The sequence below is a fragment of the Sorex araneus genome, chromosome 2 (genome assembly GCF_027595985.1).
Source record: "Sorex araneus isolate mSorAra2 chromosome 2, mSorAra2.pri, whole genome shotgun sequence".
Classification (NCBI taxonomy): domain Eukaryota; kingdom Metazoa; phylum Chordata; class Mammalia; order Eulipotyphla; family Soricidae; genus Sorex; species Sorex araneus.
The window spans coordinates 194471022-194497016 of NC_073303.1; the positions used below are offsets into that span (position 1 = coordinate 194471022).

A 25995-nucleotide genomic window follows, 5' to 3' on the forward strand; every position below is an offset into this window, starting at 1 on the left:
TTGTAACTGTAATCAAAAGACTTCCCAAAAACAAAAGCCCAGGTCCAGATGGATTCACTGGCAAATTCTTCCAGACATTTAAAGAGGACCTCCTACCAGTTCTCAAGCTTTTCCAGGAAATTGAAAAAACAGGAACTCTCCCAAACAGTTTCAATGAGGCACATATCTCCCTAATGCCAAAAGCAAACAAAGACACCACTAACAAAGAAAATTATAGACCAATATCCCTGATGAACACTGATGCAAAAATCCTCAACAAAATATTAGCAAATAGAATCCAACAACTCATCAAAAAGATCATACACCACGACAAAGTGGGATTCATCCTGGGGATGCAAGGATGGTTTAACAGTAGGCTAGTCTTTATATATGTGTGTGGGAGAAAGATAGAGATATATGAAAAGAAAAAATATTCTAAGTCAAGGACATAGTTTGTTTTATTGAATACCCTGTAGAATATGATCACATTAATAGATTAGGCTTAACGAACAAAACAAAAGTCACACTTTCTTTTCAAATATAATATTTTATTGGAAAGCAAGCAGACAACCCATTTAATAAAGTATAAAAACAGAGGATTTAAAGACTACGATTGAGATATGGGCATGAATATAAAAATTAACCACAATTTGTATAAACCAATCATTTCTGCACAAATAACCCCAATCAAAAACACCCAATCGCTGAGCCCATATTCAGAAAACTCCATTTAGTGCCAGGTGTTGAGATGTGTGCAGGCAGTTCAGTAGAACCCGGAGATGCCGTATCCCCCACAGCAAGTTGGGCGCCAGCAGCCACATCCCCAGCCTCCATAGCCAGAGCGATAGCCATAGCCTCCGATCCCAGAGCCATAGCCTCCATAGCCACAGCCCCAGCCTCCAAATCCGGAGCCGTAGCCTCCGTAGCCACAGCCACAGCCTCCAAATCCGGAGCCATAGCCTCGGTAGCCACAGCCATAGCCACAGCCTAGTCCACCGAAGCCTCCATAGCCGCAGCCCAGGCCTCCATAGTAGCTGCCATAGTAGCACATGGTGATGGGGTGAGTGAAAGGGTTTGCTGTTCAAGGCAAGATCCTGAGTGTGATTGTCCCTGTCCGCGGAGGTGTTGCTTTTATACCTTGCTTAGATCATGTGACCAATCACCTGCCGCATATTTGGGGTTCTTCTCCCTGCTGCTTGCTACCATCCTTACCAAGAGGCTCTTGAACTCTTTAAAGTATTTAGTTCGCGTTATCTCCTAGTCACGGTGTCACTTCAACATATTTCATCCCTTTTATGAAATGGAATTAGAAAATCTTCAAAGTCTGGCCATACCAAACTAAATGTATTTCTTCATAGTCAGGTGCATTTAACTCCACTTATTTGAACGTGCTGTGTTTAAAATTAGAGATTGCATCATCTCTGGCGTGGTTTGAATTGTGATTCTCTACTTAGAATAACATGAAAGAAATTGGTTGAATTCCAGTGTGTACAATTTATCTTATCATTTCAAAATATCCAAAAACTCATAGTGAAGTCTACTTTCAAAGTAAAAAAAAATTAGAAAATCTGAAGGCATCAACTCAACTGACAGAAATAGTTTGGAAATTTAGAGAAAAATGCTGGAATAGAAATTGAGCCACCTTTTCTCTATGATTCATATAAGATTGACCATCATAGAACATCTTTTTTGTTTAGTTTGGCATACTTGTTTGACCTTTTTTCAAAATTGAATTAACAAGATAGAATAATATTGTCCATATACTAAAGGTAAGTCACAGTAATGAAATATTTCATAAAGGACTAAAAATTGTTCAAGTTCCTCTTTTGTTATCTTTCCTACCTTTTTAGCATATAACTTATCCAAGGTACTGCCAAAATAAAGACTGATTTTGCTTTTCTGACACTGTCTCCCCTATTTCCTCCTTTTACCCTAGCTGATTTTGAAGTCAATTTGTAGATAGACTGTGATAGTCTATCTATATATCTATCTATATAGCTGATTTTGAGGTCTATCCGTTTTCAAATATCACTTTGCCTCAGTTTCTCCTTTGGATTGGAACTAGATGAAATAGTGAGATACATAATTTCTCATTGATGTGCATAATTTCTACCCACTCCTTAGTTAAATTCTTCTCTATTTTTATTCATATCTATTGTATCTTCAAAAAAACCTCTTTGAATCCTCTTTATTTGTGATTGGTTAAATGTATTTTCTCTCAGAAAACAGAAAGTTGGTTTCTGCTAGGTTATGAAATATTTATTAAGATCCTAACCATTGAGAATATCATTTCCAAAGACCTTGTGAGATTTATTCAAAGACAGAATGTCTTCAGAATTTCCAAGAGTGAGTTTGACATAAAAAGTATAGAAAAATAAAAAGTTGAACACAAATACCTTTGAGCTTAATCCAATAGTGTATCACCCATAACCTAGACACCCATAAATGCCCTTAATTTTTAATTAGCATCCTTATTATTAACTCAATATGGCATCAAACCTACTATTCAGCTATTGGTGAGTATATAAAAATAGTTTATTTTTCCAATTGGATGACTACTGTTCAATGACTAATCTGAAGCATAAACTCAATAAATAAGCATTGAATGGGTTAATGCATTCTATGATCCTTATAAAGGTGACATCTGTTATATACATAAGTAACTATGATGTATCCAAGGATTGCAAGGAAAAATAAATTTAAATTTCTTGTTTTAATGAAAAATATAGCCTATTATTTCATGCATTTCTTCTTGTTGGTGTGCAAAAATATATTAAAACACAGAAATCTGGGGCTGGATTGATAGCACAGCAGGTAGGGCATTTGCCTTGCACGCGGTCAACCCGGGTTCGATTCCCAGCACTCCATATGGTCCCCTGAGCACTGCCAGGAGTGATTCCTGAGTGCAAAGCCAGGAGGAGTAACCCCTGTGCATCGCCAGGTGTGACCCAAAAAGAAAAAAATAAAATAAAATGAAACACAGAATTCTAAATTTTGTCATTTATATTGTCATATACTAAAAGATTATCTAAATAAATCATACTCAATTGTCTAAAATCTCTCTTTTCACTCTACCAGAATTATTCCTTACAAGTTTGGCCTGGATATTAAATAAATGAAATCATGCTGTATATAAGTACTTTTCTCAACCTCCTGAATTATTTTGCATGTCTTTATGCCTGTGAAATACACATGTTCTACCTAAAAAGTTAGTTTTACTGTTTTTATTATGGCAAAGTAGTCCATTGTATGAATAGACTATAACTTTCTTGTGATAGCTCTTGTAAATCTATATTTGTGCACTTATAGTTTGAGCATACAAAAAGAAGAATTATCATAAATTTTGTTCTCTTTCCTTTTATTTATTTTAAATGTTTTGATGAACTGAATAAAGTTTCTATGTGTTGTTAAGTAGACATTATTTTATATGGATATATATAATATAGTATATGTTATTAATTTATATATATGTATATGTGCTTATATATATTATTTATATGTAGCTTTAGTGATTCTAACAAACATTTTCCAACAGGGTTTTTATGTTTACAGTATCCCCATTTTATGTATATATATACATATATACAGATATAATGGTTTTATATATATATGTTCCAGTTTTTTACATTTCTTACACTAATTATTCTGAAACTTTTTTTTTAAGTTGTTTTTTTTTTCTTTTTGGGTCACACCCAGCGATGCTCAGGGGTTACTCCTGGCTTTGCACTCAGGAATTACTCCTGGCGGTGCTTGGGGGACCATATGGGATGCCGGGGATCGAACCCGGGTCGGCCGCGCGCAAGGAAAACGCCCTACCTGCTGTGCTATCGCTCCGGCCCTGAAACTCTTTAATTTGATAGTTTTCATAGATATAATAGCTATATATTATTTTTATTTGCTTTTACTTTAACAATTGCGTTGGGCATCTTACATAGTATATAGGTCACTTAAGTCTTCGTGATTGTTCAGTTTTTGTTCAGTTCTTTCTTCTCTCTTTGGAACTGGTTCCATTATTTATTTCTTTAAAAATAGAGCAACTGCTAGATTGTTTAGATTGTTCATTTCTTTCATCTGCTTTCTCCAGACTGCTTCCATTATAATTTATTACTATAAAAATAAAACAGTTGATAGTTTGAATATTTCATGCTTTTAATAAAGGGGTGGGGGTGGGGTTACACCCAGCTCTGCTCAGGGCTCAATCCTGTCTCTGTATGCATGGATCACTTCTGGTGGGCTCTGATGATCATATGTGCTGTGAGGGGAACCGGACCAGCTACATAAAAGGCAAATGCCTAACCTGCTGTGCTCTCTGGTTCCTGAACATTTCATTTTTTGTGTGTCCACTAAGACCCCAAAGTGCAAAATAGTGTAATAGGTTTCAGTATGTCATTCTGCCTTCTAACTCTGATATGCACCAGATTGGGACTTGAAATTGTGATCCCAGCTTCATGAAGATAAGCAATAGTTTATCCTTATAAATTAAGGATGCACTGGAGTGACAAATAATGCCGTTTTTCCTTCTCACAATCCTCTTTTGATTCTGATGATTTTATGATAGGTGTACATTTAAAGTAGGTAGATCAAATAAGAAGGCTGATAAAGGGAACTCCAAGGAGTATGTCAGGAAGACTTCACCTTCAAACAGTAAATTTTAAATTGTAAAAAAAATTAAATTGTAAAATGGAATGATTCCAAGAATGGCTGTAGGGTCTTGTTTTTGCTATGAGAGTTTATTAAATATATTCTTCCTTGCTATGACATAAAACATTCTTTTAGAAAATAAATACATTTTATTTTAATTCTCCTTACAAACTTTTTTTTTTCTTAATAGAACCAGTCTCTGAAGTTTGTGACTCAAAAAAGAAAGAAGAAAAGGATCCATCTAAGACCAACACAGTATATAAAGAATGGAAGCATGATGCAATGTTGTTTCTACCACACAGAACAAGACTTTCCTGCCCTCTTAGGAAAATAAACACTAAATCAAATATAAAAAGGAGGCAAGAAGCAAAAAAATGCTCAATCATTTTTCTTAGGTACAAAAAATATAATAAAATTCAGTAGGTCCAATTTCTAATAATATGATAACATTACATTTTCCGGGAGTGTCAAACATCTTTTCAAGTAATCACCTTCATTACCATTATCTTTAGAGCTACAGAATTCTTTTCCCCAAATTGTGGAGAAATGCTATTAGCCATTAAGAAAACAGAATAGCTGACATTGTACTTCTGTCAGACTAAGTGGTACACTGATCTGATAAAGTCATCGAGCTATTAATTCCCTCATCTACTCAATGTAAAGCCAATATGTTAGGACTGGATGTTTGACTGATTGACTAGATTTAATGATTGACTAAAATGGGTAGCTCTTCCAAGCTTGCTAAACCAATCTATTCTTATGTTTAATTAAATAAGCCTGCAGTTTTTTTTTTCAAATGCATTTCAGTATTTTCATAGCAGTTGGAATTAGCACTGCCTAATCACTTTTCTCTCTCTTTTCCTTTTTTTAGATCTAGTCACCAACACAACAAATATATTTCAAGTTTCTGTTTTTGTTTTGGGGCCACGCTTGGCAGTGCTCAGGGCTTATTCCTGACTCAGCGTTCAGGCTTCCGGGGTCCATATGAGGAGCTAATTCTTGAAACCAGATTGGCTATATGCATGGCAAGCATAATACTCACTGTGCTATCTCTCCAGCTTCCATAAAGGTTCTAAATTGAAACTAACGCTGAACATTAAAATGAGGTAGAAAATGCATAAAGTGGACTACTTCTCGAAACATTAGTCTTTAAGTACTTATGTTGTTGCAGGGACCTATAATCAATCTTCAAGGTAGTTATTTTTTTTTTTTTACAATAGTGAAGTTTAATACAAGTGCAAGGGAAAATCAGCATTTACATCAAAGAAATCATATAAGCCACAGGTGTCATTTCAAATGATTATAGTTTATTGCAGCAAGCATAGAAAAATCCTAGTTATGAAAGAAGACAGGGAGCAAACAAATTTAGGAAGCTAATTCTTAAAATATCAGATGTTAAAACAAAATAAATCTGTTTGGTTCTCAGAGATTAATTTTGGCTCAACCTTCGGTTGTTTGAACAGTTTATCATCTCATGGTCTCAGATGTTTGGCACCCAGCATGGGATTTCAGTAGAAGTTAGAGAATCCGTATCCTCCACAGCAGGATGGGCGGCAGCAGCCACATCCGTAGCCACCGTAGCCAGAACCGTAGCCGTAGCTGCCATAGCCAGAGCCACAGCCACAGCCTCCATAGCCAGACCCATAACCAGAGCCATAACCAGAGCCATAGCCAGAGCCATAGCCTCCACAGCCACAGCCACAGCCCCAGCCCAGGTTGCGGAAGCTGCCAAAACCACAGCCGTAGCTAGAGCCTAGGCCACTGAAGCCTCCATAGCCATAGCCCAGGCCTCCACAGCAGTTGCCATAGTAGCTCATGGTGTTAGGGGTGGAGTTATGGTGTTCTGTGCAAAGTAAGATCTTGAATACGAATAGCAGCCCGTACAGAGGGATGCTTATATACCTTGATCCAAACACGTGACAAATCACATGCATTCCCTCCTTTTGTGTCATTTTAAAAAGTTATTACATTTGGCACAACTCATTCATTGTCCTGTGACACAGCGAGTGGCTTTCACAGTCATTAAATTGTCTGAGAGAGCTTTGTGGCCTAATTTGGGTGGCCTTTATAAATTATTGCAGCACCATGCTGACACGAAATAGGACCATTTTATTTTTTCAAGTATACCTTGATAAAGTTGGAGAAATACTTCTTGCATCACATATTATCAAATGTTGTTGACTTGAAAGCCGGACATTTTAGATCCCAAGCAGGATTTTTGTAGTCAAGCATATCAATTGATTTGGGCAATGTGGTTCTCAATTAAAGATTTCTTCAATGCCATATGTCTTTGATTTGTTTTACTTTAAAAAAATAAATTATAGATGGGGGTTAAACATCAAGATCTATAATCTATTCTTTCATGAATTTTATTCCTTCATTTAAAATGTAGTTTATCTCTTTCAGGTAAGTAAGCAGTAGAAAAAATGAGAGCTAGGAAGAATCAACTTGACTCTTGAGAATAAGACTGAAACAAACAAAGAAAAATTTTAGGAAAGAAAAAGATGAGTTATTTTTATTTAATTTTAGAATTTTGACCTTCCTAACTGGCATAATTTTTCACTTTTTCCAGAACTTTGAAAAAATAAACTACAATTATGCCTGTTACAATTGATGAATGAGATGAATGGAGACATTACTGGCGCCCGCTCGAGTAAATAGATGGACAACAAGATGACAGTGATACACTGATACAATGATACAATTGATGAGCCAATGTTAATCTGAACTTACAAAAGTCCATTGTGTACTGTTCAGTCTCTGTTCTGTTTTCTAGGCTTTGATAAATATGGTACAAAATTGTTCAGACACCTGGGGCAGATCTCATTCATTGGAACCCTTCAAATGTAGCTTCAAAAACTGATGATAAGTAATTGTCTTGGATTCTCCCATTTCTCTGCCATGGGAGAAAACATATAATTTTACTACATGATGCTTCTGAAAAAGTATACTACATCTTCCTTATCTTCACAGTTACCTGTCCTTTTACTTTTTCCTCATATGTATAACATTTTACATACTTTTTCTTTTTGATAAATGTTCTTAATTTTCAGAAGAGTTTGTGTGTGTGGTGACCATACCCAGCAGTTTTCAGAGTTCGCTTCCGGGTTCTGAGGTCAAGGATCATTCCTGCTGGTGCTCAAGACCATATTCATTTATCATGCAGGGGATGGAACCACGATTGGGGTGCAAGGCACGCACTCTACTCTCTGTACTGTCTCTCCATCCGGAAGAGTTTTAGGCACCTAGCCACCACATATGTTTCTTTTCCCTCAATATGCAATGTATTGAATTAGTATGATGTATTAATTCAATAGTGTATCTAAAACTCAGTGCTCTAAAATTCTCTTCTGTTCTCAAAAATCTCTTCTTTTCCTCAAAAACGTGGATACCCACTAATCTTTTTACTGCCTCCATAGGTTTTTTTTATTTTATTAAATTTTATAGGTACACTCATCTAGTATTTAGTCTTTTTTTTTATATAGATGTCATCCATGAATAAATACACTTTTGCAATTCATCTCTATCCTTCTATGGCTTGTTATTTTTTGAATAATGTGTGTATCACTTCATATAGTCTTATTATCTGAATACAAGACTGAACGTCATATTTTATTTTCCACTCATTTATTAATGAGTACCTTGATTGCAAATTTCAGCAACTATGAATACAAAGTCTGTAAATATTTGTCTTCAGGTTAGAGTGTAGCAAATTTTCTATGAGGAATTTGTGATGTCTATATAAAATAATACATTTAGTTTTGGAAGAACACATAAGACTTTCTTCTCAAACTATTCTATCATTTTGCATTGCCGTCAGCAGTTAATAACAATTTTATTTTTCTCATTCCTATTGGCATTTGTTATCTGTATTTTGAATTAAATTATATATACGTACACATATGCAATATACATATATACTAAATATGTCCTCCAGATATACACAGTTGATGGTCTCGTGCTAAAGATCCACCAAAGCAATCCAGTCTACCTGCTGTATTATCACTCTGATCCTGCTTTTTAACACTTGAGCAATGTCCCAGCCTGACAATTTCTTTTATAACCTCACTAAGCCTCTATCTGCCCACTAACCAATTTTTATATTGTAGGTGAAATTGGAAAGTATATAAAACTTCTTTATGACATCAATTTTTATTTAATTTCTAGTTAGCCACTTCCTCTTTCTTCTTATATATTTGCCTTCACTAGAACAATTTTCTTCTTGCATTTCTCTTCTAATTTCTTATTTTTTCCCTTTTATTCTATGTAATATAACAAACTAATCTCTGTCAAGTTAGTAAATGTGTATTAAGATCAGAGATATTAAAAAGCTAATATAACAAGGTATTTTTCCATAATATTCAATAAGATAACATCAGCACCGAAAACTTTTTCGGAATATCCAAAATAATTTTAAAAGACAAATATTGACAGAAGTAAATTGAGGTCAAAAGTTCTTCAGCTAGGGGCTGGAGAGATAGCACAGCGGGTAGGGCGTTTGCCTTGCATGCGGCCGACCCGGGTTCAAATCCCAGCATCCCATATGGTCCCCTGAGCACGGCCAGGGGTAATTCCTGAGTGCAGAGCCAGGAGTAACCCCTGTGCATGGCCAGGTGTGACCCAAAAAGCAAAAAAAAAAAAAAAAAAAAAAAAAGTTCTTCAGCTGACTTTAATAGCTTAGTCACATATTTAGCCAAAGCTAACTCAGAGCCTGGTTAAGTCAGAGCAATCAGGCCCCTAACTTCACGCATTAGCCTTTAAGAACTTATTAATGTTATATATTGCTTTGTATGTGCTGTTCAGGTTCATTTAATCTTATGAGTAATTTTCAAATGATGAATTTTCTCAACTATATTTGTATACCTCTATTTCAAAGTTATCAGGTAGCTGAAATACACACACACAAACACAAACACAAATAACTGCAATAAGGATAAAAGAATTCTAAGGTCTTTAAACATAAGCGTTGTTTCTCACAGACATGCAGGGCTCTTTGATTTCACCTGAGTAAAATTTGAGAAGACAGGATGCTCAGATCCTTTCTAGATTTAAAGAAATATGTAATCTTTATTTCATTTGCCTTATTTTTTAAATCATAATATTGGATTATATACGTGCAAGGTGAAGTGTACATTTTGCAATTATGTATTTCCTTCCTAAACTAAGTTAGTAAATATGTATTAAGGTCAGAGATATTAAAAAGCTAATATAATAAGCTATTTCTCCATAAGATTCAATATGATAACATCAGCACTAGAAATTTTTCTGTAATATCCAAAATAATTTTAAAAGACAAATATTGACAGAAGTAAATTGAAAAACCTAATATCCAACAGGCATTTATTGCTTATTTTGTTTAGTGTCACTTAAAAGTGATAGCCAATCCCCAAGGTTTTTTTTTTTTTAAATGTTCTGGGTACCATATACTCAATGATGCTCCAGAGGCCTTGAAATGCTGGGAATGAACCCCAGGGCCTTACACATGCAAAATATGCTCTCTGCCTCTTGTGCCTCACCCACAACCCCTGAACTTCTAGATTTTGACTACAGCATCTGTAGATCTTGTCAAGAGCTTTCAGAATGTTCAGTACATTTATAGCTCCACCAAAATGTAGGAAATATCAATTAGCTTTACCCCTTTGATAGTCTTAACATGTTCAGGTTAATTTGGATGACTACTTCAGATGTATCTAAATATAAGACCAACACTGCCCCCAGCACTGTGTAATCCCACCAACGACCAACATCCAGAGACTATAAGACCAAGCTCCTGGAAGAGAGTGACGAAGAGTCTCTTGCCCCCGGTGCCTGGCTGTCTTCACTGGGGCCCTTCAGAGGGGACGGGTTGCCTTTCCCTCCCCACCCCAAGCAAAGCCTTGATAGTTGAAGACCTCCGGAACCCAGCCACAGCCATTCTAAAGGCCACTCTCCACACATTCAGAAGAGCTTCACGTATGAGGGACCAGCAGAGGAACTCAGGTGTGCGGGACCCAGGGCTGAGATCTCCAAGCCTGCTTGGATCGGGACTGAGCCTTACCCACCCAGACCCCCCCCTTTTCGCAGTAGCTTGGCAGCCACACCCACAAACTGCCCCTGGCTCCATGTAATCCCACCAATGGCCAACTTCCAGAGACTATAAAACCAAGCTCCTGGAAGCGCGCGGCCACAAAGCAGCTGGGCGACATATAATAGCTTTGTTCTCCCTCTTAGAGAACCTGACAAGCTACCAGGAGTCTATTGCCCGCACGGAAGAGCCTTACAAGCTCCCCATGGCATATTCATATCCCAAATACAGTAAAATATATATACATCCCTCTTTGAGAGTCCGGCAAGCTACCAAGAGTATCCCACCCCCACGGCAAAGCCTGGCAAGCTACCCGTGGTGTATTTGATATGCCAAAAACCGTAACAATAGGTCTTATTCCCCTGACTATGAAAGAGCCTCCAATCATTGGGAAAGATGAGTAAGGAGAGGCTGCTAAAATCTCAGGGCTGAGTGTAATAGAGACATTACTGGCGCCCACTTGAGTAAGTCTATAAACAACTGGATGACAGTGATACAGTGATACAGTGATTTTAGATGTATCTAAATGTTGCCTGCTTTTTATGTGATGAGTTAGAACATTGGAAACCATCATATATTCTTACTGATAATGTAGACACCCCCCTTATTAATGTGCTTGCTCATTCATTTTGTCAATATTTAAGGCTGTACAGTTTTATTATTGATATATTGAAGCTTTTTTTATATACTTAAGTTCAGCATTTTGTCAGATCTATGTTTGATATGTTGGAAAATTTGTGTTTTTTAACTTAAATAGTGTGATCTAAGTTTTTATAATTTCTTAATATACTGTGGTGCAATTGATTATTTTTAAATTGTATGTTTGAGGATTCGTTGTACTAATTAGGAAATATTTGGCTACCTCACATCTTTTTAAATCCCTATGTCTGCTCTCTTGGACTTTGTTTCACTTTAATCATTCATCTGAAATTAAAAGGCAGTTGTGAATTTGAATATGCCATCTTCATTAGTCAACAGTAGGCTTTCAAATCACACGTAAGTCAGTCAGACAGTTTTAATGAGGTCATATTCTGCTTTTAACTCTACCACATCTTTCATTCATCATGGGATTGAAGATCCAGGGGTATATCTCTGGACCAGGTACAACTGTTTCCTGGAAAGAGTTAGAATGAAAGCTATTTTAATTCCAACAAAATCAATACAATCTAATAATAGAAGCAAAATACAAAAATACAATACAGAGAGTACTAGTTCTCCAAATGGTGATACTGATAATTGTTTTTATTTATATGTTTGTAAATTTTTCAGTTTTTGATGCTATTTTACCATTAAGAATTGATATTTTATGAAAAATAAAACCAATATGCATGGTGTATAAGAGATTCAAATCTTGGTGCAGTTTGCCTATATTTTACTCAAAGCACTTTATAAATTGCAGCATGATTTAAAGAACTTTGATTCACTTTGAACTGACTTTTGTGGAAGGTGTGAGATATGGACCTAACTTAAATTTTTTACAAGCATGACAGTACAGTACAGTACAGTACAGTTTCATGAAAAATTATGGGATTTTAGTTTTAGTAAAAACTAAAGATTACAGTTCACCATAGGGTATCTGAAATATATCTATCCGATTGGTTCAGTGTGACTTCACAGTTGCTCTCCTGAATTATTGAAAGTATTGGTGATATTATATAACAGAAAATATGTAAACAAATTTGAGAATTTTAAAAGCATTGCAACAACTCTTTTTACATAGACTATTGTTTGGCAGAATTGACTGGTAAATTTTACTCAGGCATAGTTGGATTGATATTTTCTATCTCTAGATTCTACATAAGAATATTTAAAAGTCAAAATTGAGGTGGACCGTAATCTTTAATATCCATCCATGACAATTGCACTCTTCAAAGGCATGTGGCCATAATGTGGATTATTTATTTGCTTGTCAATGCCAAGAAGAAAAGTATAAAGAGGGGAGAATAATCCACATAATAACTGGAAAACCTCGTTTTGAGTAAGACTGTATTCAATTCCAGACTTGAGTGTGCTTACAATTTTTTATTCTTGTATATTCATTTAAGTTGTTAAGCATATTGAAGCATCATTATTCACAAATTTATTCATTGTTCAAGTTTAGACCTAAATACATTGTTCAAGCACCAATCCCACCACCAGTGTCAACTTCCTTCCACCAGTGTCCCCAGTGCCCTCCCATCACCAGCCATGCCACCCGAGTTCGGTTGTTGTAGTGTAGTGTTTTTTGACTCTGTGTTTTGATTATATAGGGATATGACTCCAGCTTTACACCACAAATTCATCCAAGGCTCTTTATCCCGCCCTCCTTACTCTCTGTCCCTTCTTGCTTTTCAATTTCTTTCTTTCTTTCTCTATTCTTCCGATACACTGGGATTATGGGTAATCTAGATTAGCTTCTCTGATACATTGCATGCCCTTGTTCAGTTATTTTATATAATGCAGCTAAGTGAGAACATCTTGCATTCTCCATCTTCTAACTTATTTCACTCAACATAATTTCTTCCAGTTCCATCCAGGTTGCAGTGAATTGCATGATGTCATTGTTCCTTGCAGCCGCACAGTATCACCTAGGTTGATTCTATACTTTAGTTATTATACTAAATACTGCAGTGAAGAATGGTGTACATACGTCCTTTAGGATTTATGATTTTGTGTCCTGGGTTAGATATCCAGAAGTGACATTGCTGGGTTGTACGGCAGATATTTTCTTAGTTTACTGAAAAAAATTGCCATATTGTTTTCCATAGGGAGTGAGTCAGGTAGCATTCCATCAGTATGCACGAGAGTTCCATTTTCCCCACATTCTGACTAACACAGAATGTTCCCAGGATTTTTTTTTTTATATTTGCCATTCTCACTGGTGAGGTATCTCTTTGTTCTCTTCAATGAATTTTGCTAAGAGCAAATGAGATGATCATTTTTTCATGTGCCTATCAGTCATCTGTTGGTCTTTCAGATAAGTCTCTAATCATTTCCTCTTTTAACTATTGGGTGCAGGTTTGGATTTATTTTTTTTAATCTTAGTACTTTATATAATCTGATATCAACTCTTTATCTGATGTGCTGTCTGCAGATATTTTCTCCCACTCAGTTAGGTGTCTTTTTAGTTTTAATCTGCGTATTTTTGCCATGCAGAAACATTTTAAGGATGTATTTCCATTTGTTTTTAATTATGTTGCCTTTGACAATAGCACTGCATCATGGAAGATACCTTTGAGATTCAAATCTTGGTGCAGTTTGCCTATCTTTTCCTCAAAGCACTTTGTAAATTGCAGCCTGATCTAAAGAACTTTGAACTGACTTTTGTGGAGGATGTGAGACATGGACCTAGCTTTATTTTTTTACAAGTGGTTATTCAGTTCTCTGAGAATGATTTCATCAAAGATGTGTTTACCTCATTTTATTTTATCCACTCCTTCGTGAAAAATTAGTTGACCTAAAAATAGAGAAAGAGTACAGAAGGAAAGACAATTGTTTTAAACACAGCTGACCAGGGTTGGGTATTAGGGACCCCATAATTGCCCAAGCATCTTTAGAAGTGACCCCATAGCACATAGTCAGGAATAAGTCTTCAATCTGATGAATATGGCCTCCAAACAAACAAAAATTATCACACACACATGCACACAAACACACACACAAATTTGTATTTTCCCATTAAGGTAGTTTTGGGGAAAGCGTTGCAGGACAACAGAAAGCTACACAAATCTACCATAGTATTATTATAGCAACTTGTTTTAGGGCCATACCCAGCTATGTTCAGAGCTTACTCCTAGCTCTGTGCTCAGGGATCAGTCCTGATGGTGCTCAGGAAATCATATGTGGTGCCAGGGAACAAACAAACTGAGGTCAACTGCATGCAAAGTAAGTGCCTTATTCACGGTCCTACCTCTATAGCTCTTTGTTATTTTTCTTGAATTACATTCTACTTTAAAAAATATCATGTTTTTCTTGCATATTGTTAACTAAAAACATATTCACCTTTGTTCACTACCCAAATTAACACTTTTGAATATTGATATTATTTCTTTTTCATATGCAAAAATCACTTGAAATCCTTTAAAGAAATGACCCACTTGTGTGGGTTGTTGTTTTATGAAGGTCAGCGTTGGAGCACATTGGAGCACATTTGCTGGAATAAGCCCAGCTTCAGGTCATATATTTGCATGCAGTCACTGCCACATAAAGATGACCTCAGTGGTAATGACAGTGAATTTTAAAGTCCCAGAAATAAATGGAAAATATTTCAATTATTTGGTAATGTTGAAGAACAAAGCCTTGCCACACTTCAGTGTACCAGAAGGAAATATGACAGATTCAGAAAAAGAGGTTATTATAGTGGCCATTTAGGGGGATACATTCTACTTTATAACTACTTCTTATCACTACAATCAATAGAAAAGCATATTATTGTACCACTGTCATCCCGTTGGTCATCGATTTTCTCAAGCGGGCACCAGTAATGTTTCCATTGTGAGACTTGTTGTTACTGTTTTTGGCATATCGAAAACGTCACGAGTAGCTTGCCAGGCTCAGCTGTGCAGGCGAGATACTCTCAGTAGTTTGCCAGGCTCTCCGAGAGGGGCAGAGGAATCAAACCCGGGTCGGCCTCATGCAAGGCGAACATCTTATCCACTGCACTATTGCTCCAGCCCAGCATACTATAGGGTAAAAGAAGAAATGCTTATTTTCACTGACCTCACTTTAGATATAAAACTTTATTAGTAGTCTGGCATTTTCTCCCTTTTGTTTGAATTTTATTATTGAATCACCGTGAGATAAAGTTATAAAGCTTTCATAACTGAGTTTCAGTCATACAATGATCAAACACCCATCCCTCCACCAGTGCACATTCTCCACCGCCAATGTTTCCAGTATTCCTTAGGCCACCACCAGACCACCTCACCCCCTGCCTCTGTGCAGGCACCTTCCTTCTTACTCTCTCTACTTTTGCACATTAGGGTTGCAATACAGAGAGTCCATCATGTTTGATCCTTAATCTACATTCAGCATACATCTCCCTCCCAAGAGATCCCTCCAACCATCATTGACTTAGTGGTCCCTTCTGCATCCCAACTGCCTCTTCCCCCAGCACACGAGGTAGGTTTCCAAATGATGGAGCTATCCTCCTGGCACTTGTTGCTACTGTCCTTAGGTGTTAATCTCATATTATGTTATTTTATATTCCACAAATGAGTGCAGTCATTGTCTGATCCTCTGTTTCTGACTCATTTCACTCAGCATGACACTCTCCATGACCACCCACTTATAAGCAAATTTCATGACTTCATCTTTTCTAACAGCTGCATAGTAGCCCATTGTATAGATATACCAAAGTTTCTTTTACCAGTCATCTGTTCTTGGCCACTCGGGTTGTTTCCAGGTTCTAGCTATTGTGAGCAGTAGCCTGGCATTTTCTTCAGTGCTATTAACAAGTACAAATACTCAGACATGTTAAAGTAAAGAAAGCCATTTATGCACTTTTAATTTAACTTAGCACAACGGGTAAGGTGTTTGCCTTGCACTCTCGCTGCCAACCCAGGTTGGATTCCTCTATCCCTCTCAGGGAGCCCGGCAAACTACCGAAAGTATCCCACCCACATGGCAAAGCCTGGCAATCTACCTGTATTTGATATGCCAAAAACAACAACAAGTCTCACAAAGGAGACGTTACTAGTGCTCGCTCGAGCAAATCGATGAACAACCAGACGGCAGTGCTGCAGTGCTAATTTAGGAGAGCTTATTGTGAAAGGAAAGGAGAAATTATAGTTATGAAAGCAAAAATCGGGACAAGAGAGAAAATGGGGAAAATATTAGAATGAATCTTAATATCTCAAGTGTTACATATTTTGGATCTTGGATGGATCCCAGGTCATTTGAACAGTTTATCATCTCATGGCCTCAGATGCTTGGCGCCCAGCATGGGATTTCAGTAGAAGTTAGGGAATCCATAACCTGCACAGCAGGATGGGCGGTGGCAGCCACATCTGCAGCCACCATAGCCAGAACCGTAGCCGTAGTTTCCATAGCCAGAGCCACCGCCAAAGCCTCCATAGCCTGAGCCATAACCACATCCCAGACTGAAGAAGCTGCCAAAACCATAGCCAGAGCCGAGGTCACTGAATAACCAGAGCCCCGGTCTTCTCAGCAGTTTCCATAGTAACTCATGGTGTTAGGGGTGCAGTTATTGGTGTTTTTGTTTTTTTGATCAAGGCAAGTCCCTCAGCGTGAATGACAGCAAGCACAGAAGGATACTCATATACGTTAATCTGAACATGTGACAAGTCACACACATCCCCTCCTCTTGTATCATTCTGCCTGCTACCTTTAAAGTTGTAGCTCATTAATCTGCTGTTCTTGACACAGAGACTCTGATTCTCATTAAAATATCTAGCCTGCGTACCTTACTATTTCGGGTGTCTTTGAGTCTGTTGCTTTGCTTTTATGAAAAGAAATGGCTGGCTCTTCAAAAAGTATGTACCATCTTAAGTTGAATTGTATATTACATCATTTGCACTTAATGAGAGTCCTTATGTAATTAAACCTTTCTTCTGTTCTGTCATGGCAGAATAGATAGCTCATGTCCGTGTAAGTTTATACATAATTAATTTGAAAAAGAAATTACTCAAATATAATTGTTTTACAAAGAAAATTGTTTAGTAAGGTGAAGACTTAAAGTACCTTTATTGCAAACATAAGAAGACATTTAAAATTTTAAAAAGAAGATTCACATGTTCAGTTTTAGCATTTTAATCACAATAGCCTAGATATTTTTATCTTTAAGTATGAGTTTCAGCACAAGTGAAAATTAATTTCAAAAATTGAAGGCAAAAATTGCTTCTCAGAAACTGGTTTATCAGAGAACCAGTTTAATATTCATTTTAGATCTTAAAACTTCTGAAAATTGATTCTATTGAAAGGTCTTTTGAAGCTTGCATCTGCTTCTATGTTTTTCCACACACCATTCCAATTTCCTTTAGTTTTCTTCAGTAATCTATACACAATCTATCTTCAAGCTTACTTTAATATTCTCATTCCTTTTACTAAGGAAATGTTTGAAGTTGACAATATTTTCCCCTACTCTCAGTTTCCATTCATTTATTCCATTAAATGCATATTTGCTCTGCTTCCTTATTCAATATATTCATGTTTATTGATAAGAGTATACCCTGTGCTCCAGAAGTTCTTACTACTCTCTACTAGACTACTAATAGCTCATTTAGTTATCATTTTGTAAAAATCACCAAATTAAAAAAAATAACAAAAAAATTTTTAAAAGGAAAGTAAAAGAGAATAAAAAACATCACCAGGGCCAGAAAGATATTACAAAAAAAATCACCAGGCACCAGAACCATCTCCATTGTGACACTTGTTACTGTTTTTGGCCTATATCTTGGCCAGAAAGAAGGTAAGGTACGCGGCCTACCCGATTTGATCCCTGCATCCCATATGGTCCCCTGAGCAGTGCCCTGGTGATTCCTAAGTGCAGAACCAGAAGGATGACTAGAGCCATAGCATAGCGGGTAGGGCATTTGCCTTGCATGCGGCCGATCCGGGTTTGATTCCTCCATCCCTCTCGGAGAGCCCAGCAAGCTACCAAAAGTATCCTGCCTGCACAGCAGAGCCCAGCAAGCTACCCGTGGCATATTCGATATGCCATAAACAGTAACAAGTCTCAAAATGGAGATGTTACTGGTGCCTGCTTGAGCAAATTGATGAACGACAGTGCTACAGTGCTACAGAACCAGGAGTAATCCCTAAGGATTGCTGAATGTGGCCCCAAAGCCAAAATTACTTAAATTTTTTAAAGAATAAAATAAAATAAATTCACCAATTTTAGGACATTTGAAAATAGAGTATCTTAAAAATGAGTGTATACTCTCAAAATAATTTTACATGAAAATTCAATGGTGACATAACACTGCACTTAGAACTACAAAGAAGTACATTTGTCGAGCCCCTCAGTAATTTTATTGAGTCAGTTATCTAATCCAGGAATACTTTTCCACCTGATTCATATCCAGAGAGCATGTATTTTATTTACATGGCTACATATGCCATTAAGATTTGGGGAGATTTCTAAATATACCATCAGGGTTTAATTTTTTTCAAGGGAATGTTTCTGTTTTGGAAGTCATTAATGAAGTCAAAACTGTTTATAAATGGAAGAATTTATGAGTAATCAGGAAAGAATTCTTTGGATTACCTCAATGTGCTAACTATAAACCTCAGTGAGATACCTTTTAAGATCAAAATGCAGTTCAATGGATCATGATTCCACATTTTCTAGGTCTCTTTTCTTTAAATTAAAAACAAATTTATTTCTCATTTGAACTATAAAGAGTTCAGATGAATTTCTTATTTACTGTGAATATTTCTGAAGCTAGGGCCATGAATAATTTTATCATATTTTGTCAGGTAGGAATAATGCTATCATATTTTGTCCACAAAACATCCACATCATGTGAATGAGTAATGAACAAATTTTTGGTTTGAGGGTATGGCAAAGGAATAATTCTTCTGAATTAGCACACTAATAAAAAAAAACCCTCAAGAGTCAGAAAATGAAATTTATTTCAAAGAGCAAAAGTTGATCATTTTTCACAAAAACAATTTGGTCATTAGAATTATAAATATAAATATATTAGTAAATATAGCACTGTAGCACTGTAGCACTGTCATCCCATTGTTCATCGATTTGCTCAAGCAAACACCAGTAGCGTCTCCATTGTGAGACTTGTTGTTACTGTTTTTGACATATCGAATATGCCCCAGGTAGCTTGCCAAGCTTTGATGTACGGGCAGGAGAGCAAGAATTTTGTATTGGATCTTAAATGAAAAAAATGTAAATAAAAGCATTATTTGGAATATGAGAGACATGTATTTCCTTTTAGAAAAATTTATTTGTGGTCAGTTCTCAGTCCCAAAGTAGATTGAAAAGTTATCTCCTATATTATTTCCTTCTTTTCTTTATGGGGCACGTTTATTTTGAAATACAGGTTAAATTACTCTAAGATGTACTGTAGCACTGCACTGTAGTTTTCTTGTTCATCAGTTTGCTTTAGTGGGCACCAGTAACGTCTCCATTGTGACACTTGTCACTGTTTTTGGCCAATTGAATACGCCACGGGTAGCTTGCCAGGCTCTGCCGTGCGGGCAAGATACTCTCAGTAGATTGCCGGGCTCTTTGAGAGGGACAGAGGAATTGAGCCTGGGTCGGCAGTGTGCAAGGCAAATACCCTACCTGCTGTGCTATCAATCCAGTAAATAATAAAGGTATTTTCCACTGAGAATAAGTAATAGCCTTAATGTATTTATATATTAAGGAAGCATTTGCTATAGATTCCAACTTTTTCCAGTAGCTCAGAAGTCAATTAAATGTAAAAAATATATATTGTAAAATACAGTATATCGTGCAATAGGGGTCACAATTGTATTATTTTATCAGAAATATATTGCGAAATCTTTTTTCTTTACAACTTTATAATACTTTCAGGTTGTGAAGACATTGAACAGCGTGCGAGTAGAACATTTTCAGTTGAAATTCAGGGACCTTGGTCCAAGTCCCAAAATGTACCTATTGTGCTTTTTCCTGTGAAAAGAGCTTAGCTAGGATATTTTTTCTTTCTGTTGTATAAACAAATTCAAATATTTGTATTAAAACGTCTTACTTTTGAGATTTGAGTTTTAGCACTGTTAATTTTTTATTTGCTTTGAAGTACAAGTAAATCAGAAATCAAGAAGCTGGAGATTACATTTAATAAAATGATATGAATGAAAAAGTACCCACAATAGATAGTACTTAATATGAGGAAACTGATCCAACTATAAAATTGAGGTTGTTGGCAGAACTATAAACAGTGAATTAAAATAAGCATAGGGGAATACAGTATTTTGGTAAACATTTTATAGATACATGATATTTGTAACTCTTACCACTGTTTAGAGTTATTTAATATCTTTACAATCTCTACTATTGTATCCAGCTCTCAATTTTATTATTGTCTTTATATTATTGGATTTCACCAACTTGAAATTAAAAAGTCCTTTCATATCATATCTAGAGCATGCTACTCAAAATTTGAAAAAATATGCTTTATTTATGATTTATTATTATGAAATGCAAAACACCAACAATTAAATCCTTGCTCTATGGTGAGTGGTTATTGATTAAAAGTATAATTTTTAAAAAATTGCGGAAGGATTGTGCTTCTCACTAAGGTGCAGAGTGACTTATTCCTCGAATACATGTAGGTATTTCCTCACACATACATTTACAAGAGGTTTTAACCTTATGATGATGATGGTGGCGATGAGACGAAGAGCTTCACAGCGTACCACAGAGAAAAATAGATTTGTTTGTGGTGTGGTAATTCAGAAACCATGACATCATCTTACAATTTTGCCTCCAATATTCAAGTTGAATTATTTTTTAAACTGATTTATTTTTATTGATTTAGTTATCTATACCATAATTACTGTATAATATGTAACTACATAGGTACAGAATTACTTGCATTGCTATTACTATATTCATATTGTCACTTGTAATCCCGTTGATCTTTGATTTGCTCAAGCGGCGCCAGTAACGTCTCTATTTGTCCCTGTTGTGTGCTAGTGTAGTCCAATGGTATGTGTTCGCTCCAGGAACACGAAGAGCCACAAACTGTTCATTCAGGATTTTGACAAAGAAGTCTGACCATCTCAGAGGTGGGCGGCCACTCGGTCTTTTGAAGTCCCTTGGAACCCAGTTGGTAGCAGCTCTAGTCCAGCGATCATCTCTAAATCACATTACATGTCCGGCCCATCTGATTTCCGACACCTATATTCATATTAAATATTTTTAATTTTTTAATATTCATATTTTAAAATTTTAATATCTTAATGTTGCATATATGTTTAGTACTTAATATGAGATACTTTAAGTCACTTAATTTGATAAATATTAACTACTGCCAGACTAGAGAGGTCGTCTAGGGGTTAAAACACCTGCATTGCATGTAGTCAACCTGGTTCGGTCCTCAGCAACATATATAGCCCCCCTTCAGCACTGAGTGACCCCAAGTCCAGAACCAAAAATAACTCCCAAGCACCAGTGGGTGTGGCCTAAATTTCCCCCCAAATATAAATAAATAAATAAATAAATAAACAAAATTAACATTGAAACCAGAATGCCAAGCTAAATGAAAGGATAAAGAATGAAAATAGAGCCAGAACAATTTTCAGAAACAGCAAATTTTTTGTTTCAAGTTGGTAAAATCCAATAATATAAAGAAAATATGAACCCCATAGCCAGAGTAAAGAATTTTGGATACAGAAAGTAAGGCACTTGCTTTGCACAAGGCTAGACCTGGTCTTAATCTCTGAAACTACAGATGGTCCCTGAGTCCTTCCAGGAGTGATATCTGAGTGCAGAGCCAGGAGTAAGCCTTGAGTACCACTGGGTATGACTCCAAAACCAACACCCCCCCCAAGAATGAAAGCTATTTATAAACCAGAAATTTATTTAAATATTTCTATTTTTCTCTACCAGTGCCCTTTGCTTACCACAAAATCTATGAATAAAAAAATGATTTGAAAGATTCACATACCTATATTTTTATTCATGAAAAGATAAATGGCATCACATTGATTAGTAGTGTTTATGAAACATAAAATTTATTTGATACACTTTATGAGTGTCTTTTGTCACCATAAATATGTAGTTTGAATTGTTATAGTTTAATTTAACTTCCTTGATGTAAACATCTAAGGATTTTATTTTAATTAAAAAACTAGTTATATTTGAGCAATTTTGCAAATATTTTTAAAATATCATTATAAAATTATATCATTTTTATAATGATATAAATTTACCATTGTTTTATGTTTCGATCTCCATTTTATTAATAATATGCTAATTAAAATATATACAATATTTACACAATTTCGAATAAATTCTAAAAAGCATATTTTTGTCTTTATAACATTATTTACATATTAATAATTTATTATAAAAATTTATATAAAATGAATAAAGTTTTAGCTAGAAATGCAATTTAGAATTTAGTGCTAATTCTGTAGAACAAGTACACCTAGCTCAATCTTGATTGTTCAAATGGCTGAAGTTAGATTTATTGAGTCCACCCATGGAACCAATATTAGATTAATAGAATATATTCAGTTAGAAGATTGTCTACATCCTCCATCACTGTATCACGGTCATTTGCTCCAGCGGGCACCAGAAACATCTCCATTGAGACTTGTTGTTACTGTTTTTGGCAGGTCGAATATGGCACGGGTAGCTCCGAGGTCTCCAAGAGGGGAGGAGGAATCTAATCCGGGTCGACTGCAAGCAAGGCAAACGCCCTCCCAACTGTGCTATCGTTCCAGCCCCATATCCTCCATGATCCTAAAAATAATAAAAGAACCAATATACTTGTTTGCACGGTGATTTGGTGAGTTCAAAAGTCACGAGACTGACATTCACAGAGGCAGTTTAATCAATGATAAATAGTTATCAATGGCTCTGAAAAATTAGATAAATTAGATAAATGCTGAGATTAGATCTTTCCTTCTACGCTCATTTGGGAGGAAAGAGCTAGAGAAGCCCTATCTTCCACAGAATGTGGGGCAGCAACTGTCTTTACAGAAGCATCCAGAATCACAGCCATAGCCACAGCCATAGCCAGAGAACAAGCCTTCATAGTAGGTGCCGTAGCCATAGTAGCCTTATGTAGCCATAGTAGCCTTTACATATTCATTTTGATATAAAATCAATTTTTTCACATCAAAACTTTAGGGGACAACACAGCTGTCCCCTCTACTGACAGGGGACAACTGTCAGTAGAGGGGACAGCTGTGTTGTTCAGGACACGATTCAGCGTGTAAGTGTCGACAACTTCGACAGCTGTACTCGACGGCTTACACACCCTGCCCCAAGCATGCGCAGAGCACATGCCCCGTCATTGGTGCCACTGTATGAATATATTAGTCTGACATAAGTCATTAATCAATAGTCCACTGACAATACTCACTCAGAATATCTAAACTTGTGATATCCATGTAGGCTGTTCCCGGGACTGTCACTTTAATTTTCTTAGGGAAAATAGCTGTCTATACCAAGCCCTAAATAAAATGTTTTATTGCCTATTGCCTGGACTGGAGCGGTAGCACAGAGGGTAGGGCGTTTGCTTTACACGCCACCAACCAGGTTCAGTTCCTCTGTCCCTCTCAGAGAGCTTGGCAAACTACCGAGTGTATATCCCACCTGCACAGCAGAGCCTGGCAAGCTCCCCGTGGCGTATTCAATACTCCAAAAACAGTAACAACAAGTCTCACAATGGAGACATTACTGGTGCCCGCTCAAGCAAATCGATGAACAATGGGACAGTGACAGTGATTGTGGGGGAAGAAGTTATCACTCCCTATAAATTTCTGTTCTGTTTTTGCTGTTTTTGAGGAGAGCAACTACAGTCTTGCTCTGCTCAGTTTTGTTAGTTTTGCTCTAACTACACCCAGAGATGTTTAGGGGTCACTCCTGGCTCTGAAGCCAGGAATTACTCCTGGTGGTGTTCAGTACACCATATGGGATGTCAGAGATGTTGGCCGCATGCAAGGGGAGCAGACTATCCCTCCAGCCCCAGCTCCATACCATTTCAACAGTCCTTATAATTTGTCACAGATATTTTTACTAGACCGGCATTTAATCTTTATGTGGCTTTGGTTAGGATTGTTATTTTTGACAATTATGACTTGTTCAACCCATGAACAGGAAATCATGTTTCCATTTCTAAAATTATTTAATGATTAATGAATTTGCATAGGGTCATGCTGATCTCTGCATTATTCCAATTTTACTATGTGTGCTGCTAAAGCAAGTATCTAAAAAACTTCAGAAACAAAATTGAAATAGCAAAGATTTGGGGAAAAAAAAATCCCAAAAGTTTTGGCTGATGGAAAGGTAAGGTACTTATCACATTGAAAATAAGTTGTGAGACTGATATTAAAATGAATAATAGAGTACATATGATAAGATTAACAGATTCCAGTTCAGTGGTTAAATATAAAGTTTTCACATGTCTTTTATATAAGTATTCTTTTATATAATTTTCATTGTTATCAATTTCCATAGATTCAGAAACTATGGATATAACAATACTATGAATGAATCTAGAGAATAAGTGGTAAAATGAAATGATAATGAAGACTATTAATAACCAAAATCTCAGCCTTGGGATTTTCATACTGTAAATTATTTTCATAAATTAAAATTTACATTAGTATGAATTTTGATTAAGAACACAAAAGGCCATGCAAAGAATAATTACTCATTTCTATGTACTTTCATAATGACTGAAAAGGCTACATGGGGTTAAAATCTGAATTCTTAAAAAGAATACATAATACAAAAGAAAAATAACGAACTGGTAATGACCAACAATCTCTTTCTAAAATTAAATCTATGATATTTGTTTTTTCCAGATTTAATAAGAAGAATAAATGGTATCCTCAGAAATGGAAATAGTTCCCCCATTTCAAATATCATGAAAATAAGGAAACTTATTAAGATAAATGACTAAAGTTATGACCATATTGTAATGCTATACTAAACACATTTATTAGAAAATAATTATAGAGATATCTCCCAGTGTAAAATACACTAAGAATTTTCAGATGAAAAATTATCATCCTGAGAGTGAAAGGAGAAACAATTGCTGTGATAAAATATCCAATATTTATCAAATAAGTCAAAATTGCTATTGAGCTGCTGAACATATACAGACAGCTCTTAAATCTTATGCCAACAAGCTTGTAAGCATGTAATTTATCTTTTCTGCCTGAAATGAGCTGGAAGTTGATTTGATAGGATGAAACACTTGAAAATTTGGATTTTGTTGTTGGGAGAATTCACAAGAATCTTAGGTCTTGAAATTTTGCAGAGTTCCTGCAACTACTATAACAATCTCACTGTCAACTCCCATCCCCCAAATCAGAGTATACCCCCTTCTCAAAAGCTATCTCTTCCACTAATGTCTCAATAGCCAGTCCCCATACATAATTACAGTTATTGCCAATTAGCAGATTGTGTAAACTGTCAAGATTTGATGCTTTGATATATTTACCTTTATATTTTTAGTTTTTTATGCATCTTAGGTGTTCTACATAAAATATTTATCCCAAACTAAAAAAGTATACATGACATATTAAACTGTGTAGAAAAAATAAGAGTAATTTTTTAATTATATAGAAAAGGGCCACTTATATATTAAAACTAGAATTTGTAGATCCACCAGTAATTCCATTATGGCTATTAGTTTTTATTTTTGCTT

At 36.0% G+C, this 25995-nt stretch overlaps 2 protein-coding genes across 3 annotated transcripts; both read right to left on the reverse strand.

Annotated features, from left to right (window-relative positions):
* Positions 1–742: 742 nt before the first annotated feature.
* On the reverse strand, positions 743–1030 carry LOC101542626 (keratin-associated protein 19-6-like). The gene is made up of 2 exons (XM_055124881.1): positions 967–1030; positions 743–855 (listed from the first exon to the last, which is right to left on the reverse strand). Exons 1-2 carry the CDS (start codon positions 1028–1030, stop codon positions 743–745), a joined length of 177 nt encoding a protein of 58 aa, XP_054980856.1.
* Positions 1031–6128: 5098 nt separating this feature from the next.
* On the reverse strand, positions 6129–6437 carry LOC101538300 (keratin-associated protein 19-8-like). 2 transcript variants are annotated; one of them, XM_055129709.1, is made up of 2 exons: positions 6356–6437; positions 6129–6247 (listed from the first exon to the last, which is right to left on the reverse strand). In XM_055129709.1, the coding sequence occupies exons 1-2, from the start codon at positions 6435–6437 to the stop codon at positions 6129–6131; spliced, it is 201 nt and encodes a 66-aa protein (XP_054985684.1). The 2 variants fall into 2 exon arrangements, with proteins under 2 accessions (XP_054985684.1, XP_054985685.1); XM_055129710.1 differs by having other exon boundaries at positions 6129–6204; positions 6322–6437.
* Positions 6438–25995: the final 19558 nt, after the last annotated feature.

Coding starts and splice junctions, on each gene's coding strand:
- LOC101542626 (XM_055124881.1), bottom strand. CDS start 1,030: ATGTGCTACTATGGCAGCTACTATGGAGGCCTGGGCTGCGGCTATGGA. Junction 856..966: donor TGGAGGCTTCGGTGGACTAG/GCTGTGGCTATG, acceptor GTGGCTATGGAG/GCTATGGCTCTGGGATCGGA.
- LOC101538300 (XM_055129709.1), bottom strand. CDS start 6,437: ATGAGCTACTATGGCAACTGCTGTGGAGGCCTGGGCTATGGCTATGGA. Junction 6,248..6,355: donor AGGCTCTAGCTACGGCTGTG/GTTTTGGCAGCT, acceptor CTGGCTATGGAG/GCTGTGGCTGTGGCTCTGGC.